Source organism: Balaenoptera physalus, assembly GCF_965194825.1.
Source record: "Balaenoptera physalus genome assembly, chromosome: 5".
NCBI lineage: Eukaryota > Metazoa > Chordata > Mammalia > Artiodactyla > Balaenopteridae > Balaenoptera > Balaenoptera physalus.
The window spans coordinates 78,677,469-78,697,755 of record NC_138884.1 but is presented as its reverse complement, the minus strand read 5'-3'; the positions used below and the strand labels follow the sequence as shown (position 1 = coordinate 78,697,755).

The window sequence follows — 20,287 nt, the reverse complement described above, 5'->3', positions numbered from 1 at the left end:
GCTAAAAATCCTTTAAGAGCGCCTACTGCTTCAAGAGAAAACCATCCCGTCAGACAAGATGCCGGTGACCTCGCGGCTCCCTATGTCTTCAGCTTCCTCTCTCATCCCACTCTATACCTCCATCCTCTGTACTCCGTGCTCAGGGTAGGCCACACTAATTGGATGGAAGTTTCCAGAGCGCTGCGCTTTCTCACACTTACAAGCCTTCATTCACACATGCTGCTTTTTCTTGGACTACTCCCCCCTCCCCAGACTTCCATATATACCTGTCTAGGGTTACTTATCTCTCAACATTCGGCTCAGATCAGGTTAGATGTACATGCTATATATTCCTATAGAACTTCAAACCTACTTCCAGCCAAAGTACTTATCACAATGTTTATTTGCCTATCTCCCCAAGAGGCTATAGGCCTTCTCCCCTGAGAGTAACCTTCTCCCCACTCCCACCCCATTTTCATGACACCTGTCACAGCATCTACTGCTGAGTATGAGCTCAATCAATGCTTGTTGAATGACAGAATGAATAAATGAACAAATGAAAATTTCTAATAGAGCACCTTTATCAATCTCTGAGCATCTTACCTCAGATATATCAAAATGAAAATCTAAGGTCTTCCCAGGCAACTCCTTAGAGACATTATTAAAAATTTTAGTGAAGGATATTTCAGGAGAACCTGTATCTCCTCCGTAGGTCCTGGGGATATCGTTGGGCACGACAAGGCTTGCCGAGCGAGACACCACCAGTTTTAAGATGTTAAGGGCTTCCTTCCAATAAGGACTCTGGTTTCAGAAAATAATAGACAAATACATATTTAACTAAGAACAAAAACTTAAGTGTACACTGTAGACAACAAAAATATTATTTCTACAGAAACTCCTTGTAAATTATTCATTTTTACTTTGAGGTCCCTAACAGAGGGTCTGAATTACAAAAGGAAAGAAAATAAGTTATTATTTGTACTGTTAAATTTATGAGATATTGTACATATAATAATGCTACCAACTCAGAATATTTTGCATTTTTCCCAATAAGTGCTTTATAAATATTATTGGTTGAGAAAGTCTAATACAGTAATCTGGCAGTAGGGGTAAACAAAGGGGTTGTATACATATGTGAACTTTCTAGATGAATGAAGTATATGGCTTTAAGACTCTAAATGTTTTAAGTCTTGGAGATAAACAACTTTTGATGCATACTTTTTAGACATAAAAATATTAAAATACTAAAAAAATTTTAGATTTTTCTTAATGACCCAAGCCCCAAATAATAAGCATAAGTGCTGTGCTAAAACGATGCTCTCAGTGATTCCTGAGCTGTATAGGGTGAACTTTTCTCCCTATATATGGTGGCTATGTTTGCGAATTATTCTTCTGCTTTTAGTTTTGTATATTTCTACCAATATAATTTAGGAATGATTTACATGACAGATGTACATGTGGAGAGGAATCAATGTCTAATTAAAAATTTAGAACTCTTTTTTTTACTGTCTACTGAAAATCATATAAAAATGACATTTTTTCTTACTTGTGGTACCAAAATCAAACTTCAACCTTGTATTATACATATTGTTTCACAGTTGGCAGTTCTGAGCGAGGGGAACTACTACTTAAAAAAGCAAGTGAAAAATCTTTGGCAGAACTGAGTTATCCAATTTAGCTAATAACATCTTGCTATGAAGACATCTAAAGCATAAAATATTACTAGTAATTAAAAATGTCCACATGATACTGTGACATTTTAAGCACATCATCGTAGAAAACAGTTTATCTTTAACAAAGTTAGACTATGTAAAAATCATCATCATTTTTTTCTTATGGAAATAATTAGGAGCTCTGGGCATTGCAAAATGCTAAAATCTCTTCAGAGATGTTTCCATAAATTATACTGGAACTTGTGTTTTAAATGTAAAAGATTATCAAGAGTTCAAGTATGTAAAATGTTTAATATTTGAATAAAGCAGAAGTCACTAACTGGGATGATCTGTCAGCTAAATATAACCTTGGTTTACCCAACATTTAAAAATAAATTTGAGGACTTCCCTGGTGGTGCAGTGGTTAAGAATCCGCCTGCCAATGCAGGGGACATGGGTTCGAGCCCCGGTCCAGGAAGATTCCACATGCCGCGGAGCAACTAAGCCTGTGCGCCACAACTACTGAGCCTATGCTCTAGAGCTCGCGAGCCACAGCTACCGAGCCCACGTGCCACAACTACCAAAGTCCATGTGCCTAGAGCCTGTGCTCCGCAACAAAAGAAGCCACTGCAATGAGAAGCCCGTGCACTGCAACGAAGAGTAGCCCCCGCTCGCTGCAACTAGAGAAAGCCCACGTGCAGCAAAGAAGACCCAATGCAACCAAAACATAAATAAATTAAAAATAAAATAAAATAAATTAATTAAAAAATTTAAAAAAATTTGAGACATTTTAAAATTAGGCGATTTTAAAGAAAAACCCAGATTTTGAGCTTCTCTTTATAAGTTAGAAAAGAAAACTTAGAAGTTCTGGCCACAGTGGACCTGTACTCCAACATGGCAACCATTCTTGGTCGTGCTGTTCCTTTTAGATGAGGAATGTGCAGTTCACTTAGTCACAAATCTATGCCCTCTTATGGTTACTTGCTTGCCCAGTGGGCATATAAGCTGTGGTTCTGAACAAAAGAAATGTATCTATGTTTCATAAATTAGTAATTCAATGTGCTATGTATTTCTGCGGGTGATCCAGCAAATACCTGATGAGTTAACTTCTCTAAGCCTTAAGGAAAAAAAAGAGAAAAGTGCTTTAGGAAAAAAAATATAATTGTTGAGTGGTGAAGCCTTGCTCCTTAAGAGATAAAAATAGAGAAGATACAGAGTTACCAAAGAAACCTATGTTTTTTTAAAATATTTGCAATCACTGATTTTCAAGGGAATCTAAAAAATAACCCAAATTACCCAATAAAAATACCGAAAAACATTTTAATACAGTTTTATTACTTTCAGATATGGACTAGAACACAAACTCATTGCAGCTGAGTATTTCCATTTGTAAATTTTGCTTTAGTGAATGCAAATATCACTGCAGTAGAAACACAAAGTATTAATCTGTTAAGGCTCTCAACGAGTTTGCTCTGTTTGGTCAGTTGTATCCACAATACTGCTCTGCTTATCAAGGCCTTTCTTACAGACAGTTCGAAAGCGAAATGCAGTACAGACCAAGTTGACTTGTCGCCATTTACAGTTAAACCAAGTCTGATTTTCTACTTTCTAAATATCTGGCACTTTTTACCAGAAACCAGACCCAGAAAGCAACTCTAAAATACAGCCTCTTCAAAGAGTTCTTCTGTTTCTAAAAGTAATATCTGTTCATTATGTAGGATTTGGTTAAAAACAGAAAGGTACAAAGAGTCACAATCATACTGTCCAGAGACGGTGACTGCTGCCATTTGTGTACATTCCTTCCAGTGATTCCTGAAATGTACATTCGTAGATGTAATCATTAAAAATAAAAATCAGGAATCATGCCAATCCTACCGTTCAGATTCTGCTTTACGTCACTCACGTTGAGAACATTTTCTCATGTTGTAACTATTCCTGAAAACATGATTTATGAACTAACCACTTCCCCTATCTTAGACATTTAAGGTGTTTCCAATTTTTTATGATTATAAATTGTTTCGAGATGAACACTTCTATACATGAGATTTGGGGGTCACTCACCTGTACATATTTGCCAATAATCTTTATGATCTCCAGATTAAACTGCTTGACTGGGGCAGCAGAGAGGTCAATATGACTCAAAAGACTATAGATGATCTGTAGTAATGATTGCTGCATACTGGACAGTCCTTTTTCTAACAACTGAAAGTAATATTAAAAAGTATACTTTAATCAGGTTAAAGAAAATTCCACAGGATTTACATTAGTGATGTTGAAAACCATAATAGATTTAACCTAAGAGTTTATGGTTAGAGTTATCAGAAATCCAGAGAATGATGAAGGTAAAAGGTAATGTCTATTATTGTTACTTGTCCTTGCTGCAGAAAGTAGAATTACTTGTCATCTTAATCTTAGTGCTTTCTTTTATATCCTTAACTAATTTAGTTAAACACCATTTATTTTAGGTTAAGAGAAAAACCGCTACACCACCGTCACCAAAGAATAACTACCCGCAAGCCATTCACACCAGCCACTTACTACCTATGTGATCTTAGATAAGTTTCTTATTTCTCTGAACCCTGATTTTTAAAAATAAAACTGATAACACTTGCCTCATAGGGTTTGTAGGACAATTAAATTATATATGTGTAGTTTTAAATACATGTAACTAATTTTAGTACTGTTGTAATAATTTGAGAATTATTAATAATCATAAAATAAGGATAACTTACACTAGTAAGAGTAACATTGGGGACAAAGCATTCTCTCTGTAGACTGGAACTATATGGCCCATATGTGGGACCCAATTGGCTGTATTGTGCCAGTGCCAGACCTTAGAACCCCATGGGTGGGTCTTCAGGGAGCGCTAGTGTTACTTTAGTGTTGAACTTTATGGTGGCGCAAAAGTGAAAGCTAGGCTAAGGCACTTAAATTCAAAGCCAGTTAAGGAGGTCTGGCTTTATGTTGGCTCTTGTCCTAAAGGTGTAGGTATAAGATAACCTAGCGATGCACATTCATTCAGGTTAGGAAGCTCTCAGGCAGAGGGCTCACGCTGTTGGCTCACCTAAATATAAAGTCGATGGGCGTAAACCAGTCCAAACCAACACCTTAAAAATCCACACCAGTCCCGAGCACTTTATGATGCTCACCATCAGTGACTTAGCTAAGTTAAACAGTGCTATGAGCAATACTTAAAATGTTTATTGAGTTACAAATAATTTAAGTTTGTACAGTGTGTTAGGTTTAATTGCCAGAGGTCAGCTTTCTGGAAAGGAAGGTATCACTGACAAACGTTTTTAGTGACTAGGAATTTCTTCCTTTTGAGGGTCTCCTTGTGGCTCTCTACTCAATAATTTACTTTTCTAGGCACGAAGTTAGTTCTTCAACAAATAAATACAGTCGACCCTTGAATAACAGGTTTGAACTGCATGGGTCCACTTATAGGTAGATTTTTTTCAACAGTAAATACTACAGCACTACAGGACTCAACAGTTGGTTGAATCATGGATGCAGAGGGCTGACTGTAGGTTACATGTGGATCTGACTGTGTGGAGGCCTGGCACCCTGAACTCCTGCGTTGTTCAAGGTCAACTGTATTAACTTTTCATGCTGTTCTATCACCAGATTTTAAAATTCTATTTACTCCCCCCAAAATCATACTTTACATTAGGAAGGAAATATATCATCAAAATTAAAACGTGCCAGCAGAAATGACTTTGCATGCTGTATTACTATTCTAGAAAGGATCTCAAAGCCAAGAGCTGGTTTTGTAGTAACAAAAAGATAACCATTCCCTAGGATCAAGACCAGGAAAAAACCCATTTGCCTTTTGAAATAAAGGTGAGGTTTATATTATTATGAGTTTTATGTCACTTAAGGACAGTGAATGAGGAAATAAACACTGAAAATGAAAAAAAAAAAAACCTTTATAAAAACTTCCTCCTTACTTGAAAGATATTACCTATATTTTTCTTCAAAAAGAGATGTTACCTATATTCACTCTCAAAGAAAATTTGAAGATTAATTAGCATCAGTGCTGCTTCTAGAAATAAATCTACTTGAAAATTTTGCCACAGAGCAGTTGAAAACTCCTTTTTTGGGGGTTGAATTTACCTCTGCAAGATAAGTCACAAGACTAAATGTAGTATCTGAGAAGGAGTCGTGCAGGTATCTACACACTACGTTGATCCAGTTAGAACAGTCTCTGGAATACGTGTGCGTACTGTATAGACTCATCATGTGAGCCAGATTGACAAGCGTTGGGCATTTTTCTTCTGCACAAACCTAAAAAAGCAAACAAAAATTTCATTCACTTAAAGACAGTTAAGTTTAAACTTAATTTCATAGTAAATGTATTTATTTAATGAATCAATTTAGATATATATGTTGAAGAGTTAATGCATTTTATTTCAATACGGTAGAGAAGTTAAACAGAAGAGGAAAAAGCACAAGGCATTCTTAAGTGAATGCCTTAGATCATACGGAGAGGATTAATATGTCAAGCACTTCCGTGGGTGTTAAAAAGTATGGCTTTTTTTCAGTCTGATGTAAAATGTCTTTGGTAAAAACCCACATGTTTTTGTAAACCCTGTGTGTCATTTCGTAAAAAGTGTTTTGTTTTGTAAAATCTATATATGGTTCAGTGCACAAATAACTAAACAGGCAGGCTCAACGTGGGAATCCTCAGCGGGGTTCGGAGCTGCTATGCCAAAGAAGAAATGCTTTAGTCTCAAGCTGTCCAGGGTATCTCACTAGAGCAGTCAACTGCAGAAGCTTCAACCTGTGTGATATAGTCAAAGGACTTCACTGGAGAACTGATAAGACATTTGAGTCCTGCATCTCCAGTGAATGGCAATCTCCAGTGTGGACGTCAAGCTACTCTTAAGGAAATCACCTAAAGCTCTTGAGGTCCTTGGCCAATCATTTACAGGCTACTACAAAGTGTATTGACTTCCTAGACTTTGCACGATACGGTACTACAGAATCCGAATCAACAAATGTTTGGGAGGATCTTACTGACTAAATGCACCTTTCACAGTCCATCTGTCTCCTGAGTTAACTGGTAAGGATGTTCCTTAACCTCCTCCGAGGACACCTGAACAATGAAGAACTGGAAAAAGGCCACCCTCGTCTTATAGCCTGATCTACCATGAAAGGCCACCCTCGTCTTATAGCCTGATCTACCATGAAAGGCCACCCTCGTCTTATAGCCTGATCTACCATGAAAGGCCACCCTCGTCTTATAGCCTGATCTACCATGAAAGGCCAGCCTCGTCTTATAGCCTGATCTACCATGAAAGGCCACCCTCGTCTTATAGCCTGATCTACCATGAAAGGCCACCCTCGTCTTATAGCCTGATCTACCATGAAAGGCCAGCCTCGTCTTATAGCCTGATCTACCATGAAAGGCCAGCCTCGTCTTATAGCCTGATCTACCATGAAAGGCCAGCCTCGTCTTATAGCCTGATCTACCATGAAAGGCCACCCTCGTCTTATAGCCTGATCTACCATGAAAGGCCACCCTCGTCTTATAGCCTGATCTACCATGAAAGGCCACCCTCGTCTTATAGCCTGATCTACCATGAAAGGCCACCCTCGTCTTATAGCCTGATCTACCATGAAAGGCCAGCCTCGTCTTATAGCCTGATCTACCATGAAAGGCCACCCTCGTCTTATAGCCTGATCTACCATGAAAGGCCACCCTCGTCTTATAGCCTGATCTACCATGAAAGGCCACCCTCGTCTTATAGCCTGATCTATCATGAAAGGCCAGCCTCGTTGAAATTTCCTTTAGTTTTCCTTTTTTCATTTTCCTCACTTATTCTTCCATCTTACTGATGTTCGGTATGTATTTTCACAAATTGCCTAGAGCATTTAATAAAGAAAGTAGAGTATTACCTACTAAAATATATGTATTTTCAACTTTCAGATGACTATAACTGACTTTTTCTTTGATTCGTCATGCAGACGGCATCACCGGACAGGCCCAAGATATGAAGGCATGCAAGACGATGCAGAGACGAATACAGTACCTTGGAAGTTATTTTATAAAATCATTAAAAGCAGTTGTTTTCATGCCATTAGCCTTTTACTCATAAAACAGACACCAGGAAGAAAAAAGAAAAGTTGTTTGATATTTCTGATTCGTATTTCAAAATATAATAGTTTATCACACTATTTTTAAAAAACCACATAACTTTATAATTTCAAAATTTGTTATCCTTCAGCAAAAATTTTTATAGTTTAAATTCTTTAATCTTATCCTGAGGAATAAGGCATTCCTATAGAATTCTTATATTCTTAAAGAATATTTTTTGAAAGAATGACTTTTTAAAAACCTATTTTTTGAAACAGAAGAAAGTTCTTTGGAATAATAGGCTGTGTAATTTTATAGTAAAGCAAATGGCTTAGATTTAATTTTGGAACTTTGGAATTACCAGGTTAAAATACGAGCCAGAAAAGAGTACGTTTTATAACAAACTTTTTTAGCATCCTATTTTTGCCATAATGAATAGCTTAAAAGGACAATATTTGTCCTAAGTGTTGCCTCATTTTGAAATTCTGTGCTCTCCAAGGGCACAAACAGTAGAAAGAGTGATATTTGCATAATGAGGAAGCACATAATGGCAGAAAATTATTCTCAACAGTTTAAGTGAGAGAACAATTAAGGAATCAATTTAGTTCACATCCTGCAGCTTGCTGAAAGGCCACAGAGGGAACCTTTGTGTGCTGCTCAACAGGAAGAAAACAGACTTAATAGCAGTTTATGACTAACAGAAAGCCACATATTTGATTTCTTAAAAACATAAAAGATATTTGGGACTTTACTGTGCTTTGCCTCGGTCATGACAGCAGAGGCTTGCAGCTCAAGGGGCTTCTATGGCCTTCCGGCCACGCTGCGCTTCTCACCTGACCCAAAACTTAGCAAATTACTCAGCACTTCAGCTGCCAATCTCAAATGCTTCTACTTCCCCTATCAAGGGATTTATGCTTTTTACTTTCTTAAAATCCCCAAATAAGCCAACATACTTTTTTTCCTTATATTTTCTTTCTTACCCTTCATGTAGAAAAAAATAAAATCTTTGTTTACATTTTCCTATTGGTGTGTTATTAGAATATTAAAATGAAAGTCATTTTAATAAATTATTTTAAAAATCACTTTTAGACCTCATTAATGCAAATACATGTTGTTGGGTTTTTTAGTGCAAACCATCATTTTCAAAACTAAGAGATGTCTCCATTAACTATAATAATGACTCTTCTTTTTAAATACATGCTTTTGAAATGGTTAAGAATTTCTCCATATCTATTTAGAAATTTAAATAAGGATGGATTCAACAGCAAATTTTATTAAATATTTTCTTGTCACTTATTAAATATTTTCTATCCAGACAATGAAAAGGTTTTTACTCTTGTTACTGCGTATGTGATTAACTGGGTTGGTAGTATTTTTTCACTCCATTGGCACCCAGAGATAAATTCGCACTTAACAGTATTGAAATGTGGGCCGTAGAGAGATGGATGTTTTATTTGGTTTTCTAGAAGCTTGCTCTTTCCATTTACTGCTGTGCTACTTGCTAACTGAATCTCAGGTTTGAAAAAAATTGCTTATATAAAAAGCTCTTCCAGAGAAATTTACTTGTTTGTTCCCTTCTGTTGCAGACTTCTCTGGTTTTTCTCTCAGTGCTTTAGCCCGGTTATCTTACTTATATTACCATTGAGTCACCCCCTCTAGTTCACCTGATTTCCTGTTGTATGTATATTACTTGTAAATTCCTATAACTCCTTCTTGTAACTGTTTGTATTTTCAAATACAAACTTTTCAGCCTGAAAAGTCTTTTTTCCAAGACTCAATGTGACAAAAAAAATAAATATATAAAATAAAATTAGTTAAGAATTAAGTTTAAGCCGAAGGTAAGGTATTTGTGATCTCTTCACTGTTCTTAAGAGGAAGTTACTAAATAGATAAAATGTCAAAATCATATTCTTTTACAATTAAGACTAAGAGCTATAAAACTTTTAAACAAATGTTCACAAACGATTTAAAAATAGCTACATACGTGTTTAAGAAATATATGATGGGAGGGAAAGAGTCAAATAAGGAAGAAAAAAGAATGAAGGGAGCAGAGAGAGAAGATAAAGAGAATGTTAGAAGGAAAAAGGCAAACATAAAGGGAGAGAGAACTTTCAGAATCAAAAAATACATTATGCCCTCTTCTTCCGCAGGGCCTTTGCACATGCAATTTCTCCTGCCTGGAAAGTTTCTACCTTCAGCTCTGCGCTCTTGTTTATCATCCAGGGACCTTATTTTGGTTATTCTTATTTGCCCTTCAAGTCCGCTTAGATATGACTTCCCCCAGGCAGACTTTTGCTTTATGTGTCCCTAGAATATTTTGTTCTCCCATTGCAAAGTCACCAGACTCTACGGTGATTGTCTACTTACTTGACTGCACCGCCACCCTAAGGCCCATAGGGCTAAGGATTCTATTTACTCTGATTATCATTGTGATTCCAGCACCTGATCCAGTGCTCAGTATGTATCTGGTGGCAAATAAATGAATGACTTGGAAACTGACAGAGGATAAAGTAGGGAAACAGAGCAGAAAAAGATTCAGACTCAGAGGAGTGCTACTCTAAACAAATAATTTTATTCACTGTCATTTGAGCAGCTAACATATCATTACTATATTACGCCTTCATATGCATAAAAGAATAAAAATTTAGATAGGAAGTGACAGTAAAAGGATTTTTAAGAGATTCCCCCCTTAAGATAAACTCCAGAGAAAATTCCCTAAAGTGTTATCTTCCAGCGTCACATTTGCTTACCTTTGCTATTCGACTAGCTGTTTCTTTGCAAAACTGAGTTGGGCTGTCAAAATGCTGGATTAAGTGAGGCAATAAGCAAAGGATGTTAAGAGGAAAGCCTATCAAAAAAAAAAAAAGCAAACAATAACCAATTTTATTGCACATTATTTTAAAAATTAAAGGATTTTTTTTTCATGGGTCACAAAAACCATTTTCTTTTTATTTCCTGGAGTACTTGATCTTCTAAAAAAAAAAAAATTCTTTTTTTTTTTTTTTTTTTTGCTTTTACCAAAGAATTTAAGCTATCTCACATATTAAGAAAACCATCACTGTTTGTGGAAAAGCAGAAATTAGTAGATTTCAAAACCAACGATTAGTTTACATGTCACTATATTAAAAAAAAAAAGCAAAGAGTTGGTGCAATTCTAGTCACATCACCTGACAACTGGGAAGGATCCACCAGCGTGTGTTTGGAGACAGCAATGAGTTTACTCAGGAGGTGCACTGTCATTTCCTGGGTGGATACTGAGGTAAAACCCTTAAGGAAGAGCTGCTGAAGGCCTGGGAAATTATTCCACTTCAGCTTGCTTTGCACGGTTTCAATCTTCTCTCGACTCTCTGACTTTTCCAAAGGCAGGTGTATCAGCAGTTTGTTGAGAAGTCTGAGAGCCAGGAGGTATTCATATTCATAATCCGATTCTAATAAAGATGCTGCTATCCAAAAAATGGTGGCCATCAAGCTGGCAGGCTCAGTAGTGGGCTGCACATCATACACGGCTTTCTCTCTCAGGGAGGAAAGGCTTCGAGTCCTCGCTAAGCTACCGCTGTGGTTGAGCCGTCCATCCATTATATCCAGTGTATTACTCCGCCGCCGGTCACCTCTTCGGTCACCAATTAAACTTAACCTCAAAGAGTTACTTCTTGCATTACTGCTATATCCCAAATAACTGCTACTATTAATGGGACTTGTGCTTAGATTGAGTTGTCCAGTGCTTTTCCTGTTAGCTGCATACTTGTTTCCCATTATAGGATCATGGTATGAGGTTCTTTAAAAAAAAAAAAGAAAAGAAAGAAAAAAAAATGATGAATCCATGCACAATCACTTCTTTTGCTACATTAATTGTACTCTTGAAAACACTGCAAAATGGTAACTGTTACCAGGAAAAATCATTTTTAAGTATATCTGACTTTGCTTAACCCAATTTCAGTTCTTTCCTCCCTATTAAAATGTACAACAGTATCTTTTCCACTGTGGCTACTTTGGGTTGGGTGAGGTTTGATTTGAAGCGAAAATTCTGCTATAGTTATCGCTGATAACTTTCAGCTCTGGGATTTAGTACATATTACGTCCAAAGCAGGCCTCGTTTGTCTCACCCCCAGACTCAAAGGTCCTGATGTCCCTATTTCTGTCAATTCACATTCTTTCCAAAAGAACCAAGCTCAAAAATTTATTTTTGATTTCTCCTTCTCCCTCACATCTAATTATCATTGATTAAAAAATAATTACAGAATACTTTCTACCTGTGCCAGCAGTATGCAAAATGCTAGGAATATTAAAGTCCATGGAAATGGATAAATTAGAGCCTGTTAGTTGCTGTTATGAAAATATTAAGAAAATACTGTGAGATCCCAAAGGATGGAATGCTTAGCATTCCCCTGGGGCAGTTAGAAATACTTAGCTAGGAGGTGATATTAAGACGGGACTTGAAGGATAAATCAATTGGGGATTTGCAAGGAAGACAAAATTCGAAGAGAGGCTGGTCCAGGGAGAAGGAACAATATGTGGAAGGTGTCAGTCCCGAGGAGCCTGGCCTGCTGGGGTGACAAGAGGATGTTGAGTGTGGCAGTAATACAGCCTGTCACTGAGGCTGAAGCCGAGTAGCACAGCAGAAAGGTCTCTGACCAGGGTGTCAGAGGAACGGCACTGCCGCAGACTAGCCCCGTGAGCTTTCACACGTCTCACTGTCTGAGGCTCATTTTCCCACCAGCAATCCACGTGAATTTAGGGGTAGTACTCTCACTGCCGATATTAGAACAATATAGTATTACACATATTTAGCTCTTGAAGGTCTAAATATAAATCTACTGGTTGCCTAGTTTTTCAGTTCTTACTGAGAAAGGGCAGAAAGAAGATCGTAATGCTTCATGGTTTCAGCCAAAGTATCAATTGCAGATTCCAACGTGAGAAGAAGCTCAATCACAAATCCCTAGAAAAAAAGGCAGATCTTAATTAATCATACTCTGGAAAGAAGAAAGTGCAATGCACTTCCTGATGAGATTTCAAAATAGAACAAACTCCACATTAATATTACAAAATAAACTCTTGAGCAACATGATCCTGCTGATGGATGAGAATGCATCAAAACTAATGGTATAAACTGATTATAATGGCAACACGATTCACCCAAAATTACCTGGGCCAGAAATCTAGGCGCCATCCTTGTTTCTTTCTCTCACACCTAAATTGAATCCATCAGCATCTTGAAAATATTACTTTAAAAATACATCCTAAATCTGACTTCTTTCCTCTACCTCCATAGCTTCCCTTAATCCAAACTATCATCATTTTGGCCTGGACTCTTACAAAGAGCCTCTTAACTGACCTCTCTGGCCTTCCGAAGGATTCCACCTAGCCTCCAGAGTGAGTTTTTAAAAAAGCAAGTCATATCCATCACCTTCCTTTCAAAACCAATGGGTGGCTTCCCATCAATTCAGAGTAAACTCCCACCTCTCACCAGAACTTCCTCGGCCTCACATGACCTGGACCTGCTTACCTCATCAATCCCCTGCCTCTGGAGGTCCCCAACCAGTACGTTCTAGCCACGTTGGTTTGCTTGATGTTCCTTTATTTTGTTTTATTTTAATTTTTGGCTGAGCCATGAGGCTTGCGGGATATTAGTTCCCTGACCAGGGGGATTGAGCCCCTGTGAAAGCGCCGAGTCAGTCCTAACCACCGGACCGCCAGGGAATTCCCCTGATGTTCCTTTAAAAAGCCGATTCCTTCTGCCTCAGGCCCTTTGCACTTGTTAGTCCTATTTCCCTCTGCCTTCTTCCCCAGGTTATCACAGGGCTCACTTCATTTAAACATGTGTTCAAAACTCTTCTTCTCAGATGATCATATATATATATATAAAAAAAAAATCCTCTCCCTCATCATTCTTTAACCTGTTACTCTACCTTATTATTTTCACGGCATTCGTCACTAAGTAAACTTGTATTATACATTATTGGTGGATTAAAGGCTTGTTTCCCCAATGAAATGTGAGCTCCAGAATGCCAAGAACTTTGTCTTGTTCATTACTGTATCCTCAGTGTCTAAAACAGTGTTAATAAAGTCATGAGTCTGTACAGACCTACGTAAGCTCTCTATCGCAGTATTTCACTTAATTTATCTTAACAAATGAAATTCAGTGTTCTAGTTTACATCTAACTTTAAATTCCTCTTTTACCTTGTGGGCATCTCAGAATAATATCCAGGTGTGTCTGATAAAGCTGTTTCTGATAGGCACTATTTAATTCAATTAGTATGTTATTAATTACACAACTTTGTTTCTTAATTCTTTGCTTGTTAGCACCTGACATCAGTAATTCTATACGACCATTATCTTGCTCTACCTGCCATGATTTACATTTGGCAATAAGTCCTTGACAACGAGGAGTGCTCCATACTTGCTGAAAGAATTGAATGAACTACCTGTGCATCTTCTCCTGGATCCCCTACAGTTTCTACAAGTCTGGAGAGAACATCAGAAAGTGTAGTTGCCGAAAGAGGCTGCTTAAGGGCCCTGAAAATCTGAAAGGATCTCCCAGCATAGTGTCGAGAAGAGCAAGAAAGTGCTGTCTGCAGAGCAACCTCGCTAAGATGATGTTCCAAATGAATTCCTTCTGTGAAAGCAAAGGAAACAAGTAAGTGCTTGTTTTTCAGGATATATATAGGGGTTATGATCAGAGGCTAATAACCATGTTAAACCCGGTGCCAGCACAATACCTGGCAAACTGGGTGGGCACTGATATTTCAAAAGTCAATGCTTTTTCTTTTCATTCAATTCCATCTGCACGTTAGATGACCCTTCATTCTAATCTCCAGGCAAGTAATCCCTGAGAACAGGGTTTCTCAGCCCCGGCATTACTGACATTTTGGCCAGATAACTCTGTTGTGAGGGCTATCCTGTGTAGTGTGTTTGTGTAGCAGCACCCCTAGCCTCTACCCAAGTGGACACCAGTACTAACCACTTGCCCCGCACCCCCTAATTGTGACAAAAATGTCTCCAGACATTGCAAACTGTCCTGAGAAGCAAAATCACCCCTAGCTAAGAACCACCGTTTTAGATACATTTTACTATAATTTTCAGAATGTGTTAAATTTTAGATCATCGAAGCCCATACCAGTATAAAAAAATAATTTAAAAGTTTGTCATCTCTACCTATGTTCCTTCAATATAATTGTTTCATAATAAACAATTGTATTGTAATTTTATTATGCCGTCTTACACCAAACTAAGAACCCCAGAGCGTCAAGGTAGCATTCTTATTTTTAAGTAGTAACAATTTTTCTTCAACCAAAACAAATCTGTTATCACTAGTAAGTTAAAAAAGAAAACCTGTCTAAAACTTTTGAAAATTTAGATATGTCAGCTTGTCAACTTTTTGCTAAACATTATCAGAAGGTTTGACATCACACTAAAAGATCTGCTTGAAAGTAAATACTATCTGAAATGTTTATTAAAGGATACCTGAGCTTGACTGCTTAAAAACAGAAACCACATGTTTCAAAAATGTAGTTAACTGCTCAGCACTCTTTATGCTAGGATTCTTGGCAGAAACATCCTCATGGTTCCAAAGGGGCCCTCTTTTTCTGAAAACAGAGAACAGACATGATTCCCTTGGTTTTTAAACTTAATTAAGTTTTACTCATACTCACCTAAAATGTGTTTTTGCACTTAGAAAGGATAGTAGTTGAAGAAATCAAACAGCATGTCACACCGCCTACTGCTACTATTTATGTACTTGGATATGTAATGATCTAGAGCAAGTACAGGAAGATCCAAGTTACGTATAATTTCAAAGTCTTCCACTGTTACAGTCAAATTCTCTCAGAGGTAGCAGGAAAAGATGGCAAATTTTGCCAAGTGAGAAGAGTACTGGTTACTGCTTAGGTATTACAGGTCAAAACAGTCTAGTTTGTAGAGGCTGGACTGTATTTAGATTGTAATGCAAGTAAAATAATTTATAAGTTAAAACTACCTGTCGATTCTTTCTTTAAAATATCTTTGCACTCACCAGCTTGGTTAGTAAGGGTTAGGCCCCTTATTGCCACAGGCCCGAAGTGCCCTGGAAAAAAGATGTGGTCACGCTGCCTCTAGTCCCTAACACCTCTAATTCATCACATACTTTGCTATGAGACTGATTTTCTCAACACATTTATTTAATTGGGTCCTCCACCCTCCCCATCCAGCGCAAAGATTTTTGCTAATGTCTCCTTTCTTAAAAGATCTATAACCTCCGGCCTGGGCTTCATGGCCCTCCAGCTTGTCTAGCAATTCCTCCGCGTTAAACTCAGGCTGCATTACTCACCAGTTCCAAATATACTTTGTTTTCTCACACCTCTGTGATTTTGCTCTTGCTGTGGTATACTAGCCCCTTTCTCCCCACCTACGTTTCTTCTTTACTTATAGTGCTTTTGCAAAGAGTAGGCCATAAATAAATATTTGAAGACTGAATGTTAATGTAGCTAATGAAGGCAGAATATATATTCAGATAATACTGTATCCTCTTTGGGTACCTGGTATCTTAGTCATGATTAAGGCCCTCTTTAGGTATAACAGTGTGAGCAAAAGAAGAAAGTCTTTGGTTGCATCAAATTTTCTAAATATTGCACAATACAAACTTGCCTATTCCAAATCAATGACCCTTTGGAAAACAAAATAGGGTTCGCGGAAGCTGACAAATGAAACAACGACTTAACACAGCTATGTGTCAGGAATGGTAGGAGCTGCAAATGTTACCTTGAGGTAATGAATTCCATGAGGGTTTTGACTTTTCCATCCTGCTCTACTGAGATGTCGACCTCGCTGAGGACGGTGGTGTGCAGATGTGAAATGGCAGCGCTGTTATTTCCTAAGCTGATACTAGAGGAGGTAGAACTTGAGCTGAGCCCTGAGTCGGTCATGGGGGAGGGCTGGTAATCAGGTATAAAATCGCTAACACCTGCTGAAAGAGACACGGGCGTGAATGCCCAGACGGAAGCAATCTCCCACAACCCTCAAAGAAGTAAGCCTCACAAGCGCCCAATTACACTGAGTGAGTTTTTGAGCAAACGTTGTTTTCGGAGCCTCTCAGTCAAACTTAACGATTTGGACTTACTATGCAGTCCTGTGCTGCCATCTGCTGAACAAAGTTGAAACTGGCAGTTTCCTAATATTTTGGCATATTTCCTCAACATAGGTTGCCATTCACACTTCCATAATGAGAACTGATTTTTAATTTCTTATGCTAAGGATTCTATGCTTTCTGCTTCACTTTACTTAAACAAGGAAAATTTTAAAGTCTATTTGTAATATTGATATTATGTCAATTATTAAATAATTCTAAAGGTTATTACTAATGCCCACATTTACAAAATAGCAAAAGGAACCTTAAAAACAAACACCAAACTATGGAATTTTGAATAGAAATGCTTTAACATAAAAAAAGGCAGTAAACTTTATTCCGTTCATCTTTTAATCATGGTTTAAAAAGGCGAATAAGTTTACTAATAGATGTTTTCTCACTAACTACAGGTTTCTAAGTAAATAACAGGGCTTTAAGTAACTTTAAAACGTATTAACCCTGTATCTGGCATTATATGATTAGGAAAAAAAAAGTAATTTTATTTCAATTTTTAAAAACCAATTATTTTCTAGATCATCTATTATAAACCTGATGATACTGATGAATGAAATAAATAAGTTAGGGCTATTAGGGAAAAAGAAAATATAACTTGAAAAGTAAAACAAATTCACATCAACAGTGAAATAAATTTTACATTAAAGTCTCATTAATTTGGACTTCACTACTTCAAAATACATAATTTGGAACTTAACTAGACTTCAAGATGTACAACATTTTAAGTGCAATCAGTATAACTGAGTGAATAAAAAATTTTTTAAAATTTTAAATGTCTTCCTTTGTCAATTTTTCAGATCTTGAGAGTAGGGGGAATCTAATACAAGTTCACCATCTTTGTCATAACCAGTGCTCAACAAATTAAGCCACTCTTTCATTGTACCTTCAACTTACATGTGGAGAGTTTAACATTTTTATGACAAAGACGCTTAAAGGTAAGAGAGATTCAAATACTCCAAGTTTAATTCCTTCTTCTATGAATTAATAAATAACGTCAATGGTACTTAAAATAATAAAACTACATTAAAAAATATTCTCTAGTATCTCAACTTCAGTTGATGTTCTCTAATGCAGGATCCCAAATTAACAAAGTACGGTTCCAGTTTCAAACTGTACTTTTAAAGCAAATACCTGTGAAAGTATAATCTAAGTGTGCAATTTGTTTGACTGTAAGCACCCTGGGCTCATTAAACTCCTTGTTCCTGAGAAGGACAGAAGCAACAGTTCGGATGTTACTGTTGGATCCCATTACTATTAACAAGTGCAGAAGCAGGCGTTTACAATGTTCATACACCTCAGGGTGGCAGTGGTCAAACCCTAAAGAGAACAGTAGAAAATCATCATCAGTAAAGAGAAATAATGATTATTCTTGCTATCAAACTCATATTTTAAAAAGAAAAGCAGAAATTATATAAAATATTTTGTGAAAGATGACACAGTACATCAATCAAGTTCTTTATTGGCCTAGAGTGTGTATACACTTTTACAATAGCCTATTGCCCTACTGGACTAGGGAGGATCAAGACAAATTTCCAGTGTGTTTTATGTCTAAAATTTAGTAATCTCTTAGAAACTATTCCTCTGTTACATAACACTAGATGTAAATGAACTTTTAAAGGCAAGCATTTTTTTGTGCCTAGAACACAACAGAAAGTCAGGAGATGTTTGCTCACTGAAAGAAGAAAGTAGTACCTATATAATATGTGTACATATCAGGAAAATTTAGGAGGAGATGGCTGTTTTGACTTGCTTCAGGAGAGCAATCCTACGAGCATGAGAAGTGTTGCTGACGTGATGGATCCCACGTGGTCGTTACAGAGGGCACAGTGCAGTTGTAGCTGTAATAATCAGACTGTCCACAATCTAATTCTTTTGGGAAACACTAAGTACCCGTCTCAGTTTTCCATTTACTCGGAAAGTTCCCAGTCCCAGAGGTAAATTAATTTTACTCTTGCTACAGTTACAGAGTTTTTCCTGCTGCAGGGTATGTGTGTTTCTGTGTGCAGTGGGAGAGGCTGTATGATAGGAATGGGTATAATAGACTTGTTTGTGGTTAAAGGAGAGGCTAGGCATAACTCTGCTCTAGACCACAGGAATAATGGTAAAAAGTGTCATGGAAATAACATACAGAAAATAGAAAGAGAAATATGAAGAGACTTTCTTGAAACCATATCTCCTTTCCCACTGTGGAGAACAATATGGAGGGTCCTCAAAAAACTAAAAATAGGGCAACGATATGATCCAGCAACCCCACTCCTGAGCATATATCCAAAGAAAACAAAAACACTAGAAAAGATACATGCACCCCAATGTTCACAGCAGCATTATTTACCACAGCCAAGACATGGAAGCAACCTAAGTGTCTATCAACAGACGAATGGATAAAGACAATGTGGTCTATGTACCCAATGGACTACTACTCAGCCATAAAAAAGAATGAAATAATGCCATTTGCAGCAACATGGATAGACCTGGAGGGTATTATGCTCAGTGAAATGTCAGACAGAAAAAGACAAACACTGTATGTTATCACTTATAAGTGAAATCTAAAAAATAAAACAAACTAGTGAATATAGCAAAACAGAAGCCGACTAACTGATATAAAGAAGAAACTAGTTGGTTATCAGTGAGGAGAGGGAAGCGGGGGTGGGCAAGGTAGGGGTAGGGAATTAAGAGATACAAACTACTGTATATAAAATAAATAAGGTACAAAGGTATATTGCACAGCACAAGGAATGTAGCTGATATTTTATAATAACTATAAATGGAGTAGAATCTATAAAATTTTGAATCATTATTTGTACACCTGAAACTAATATTGTAAATCAACTCTACCTCAACTAAAAAATAAAATAAAATGCAACGTGTAAAAAGCAAACAAACATACTATACTGACTTTCAATTATCACAAAAATATAAAATGAAGGAATTAGCGCCGAATATGTATTACCTATAAAGATTGCATGAAGAAGAAGATGGAGGTAGCTTCCCCATTCCACCTTCACACTATGATCGATAATGAGATCCGTCAAAAGGATGACGGCTATGTTACACCTATGACAAACAAGAGCATTATTCATGTGTCACTAGAGTAAACCTAGAGAAAATCTTATGCAAATTACTTAAAGATTTTAATATTGTCTTTCATGGAAAAAATACAATTTCTCAAGAAAAAAAGAAGAAAAGAAATACAGCTGAAGAAACCGTTACGTGATAGTTTTAGATAAAACCTATCTGGCTAAAGGCTCCTTGAAGTCAAGGGCCATATTTTCTTCATCTTCAACCCTAAGGCCTAGCACACTGCTTGCCACATAGTAGGTGTTCAGTACGTGTTTGGTACATTAATACATTTCGAAAGAATGCAGTAACTGTTCTATTGTGATTTTTGCTAAGTAGAAATCAACTTAACTCAATTCAAAATAATAGTGCCTACTACCATAAAATAATATTTTTCAGATGTAGTAACT

The 20,287-nt window shown here is 37.0% G+C and overlaps 1 protein-coding gene across 11 annotated transcripts in view; it reads right to left on the bottom strand.

Annotated features, from left to right (window-relative positions):
• FRYL (FRY like transcription coactivator) overlaps window positions 1-20,287 on the bottom strand; it is a 295,730-nt gene that overhangs the window by 33,483 nt on the left and 241,960 nt on the right. For 10 of the 11 annotated variants that reach the window (XM_082462445.1, XM_082462454.1, XM_082462452.1 and 7 more), the window contains 11 exons: window positions 19,771-19,874; window positions 17,952-18,137; window positions 16,442-16,646; window positions 15,170-15,291; window positions 14,131-14,321; window positions 12,549-12,643; window positions 10,875-11,482; window positions 10,458-10,555; window positions 5,745-5,915; window positions 3,693-3,833; window positions 583-780 (listed from right to left, as the gene is read on the bottom strand). In XM_082462445.1, the coding sequence (XP_082318571.1) occupies window positions 583-780; window positions 3,693-3,833; window positions 5,745-5,915; window positions 10,458-10,555; window positions 10,875-11,482; window positions 12,549-12,643; window positions 14,131-14,321; window positions 15,170-15,291; window positions 16,442-16,646; window positions 17,952-18,137; window positions 19,771-19,874 (2,119 nt within the window). The remainder of the gene's footprint in view (window positions 1-582; window positions 781-3,692; window positions 3,834-5,744; window positions 5,916-10,457; window positions 10,556-10,874; window positions 11,483-12,548; window positions 12,644-14,130; window positions 14,322-15,169; window positions 15,292-16,441; window positions 16,647-17,951; window positions 18,138-19,770; window positions 19,875-20,287) is intronic. The other variant, XM_082462447.1, reaches the window with a different exon arrangement.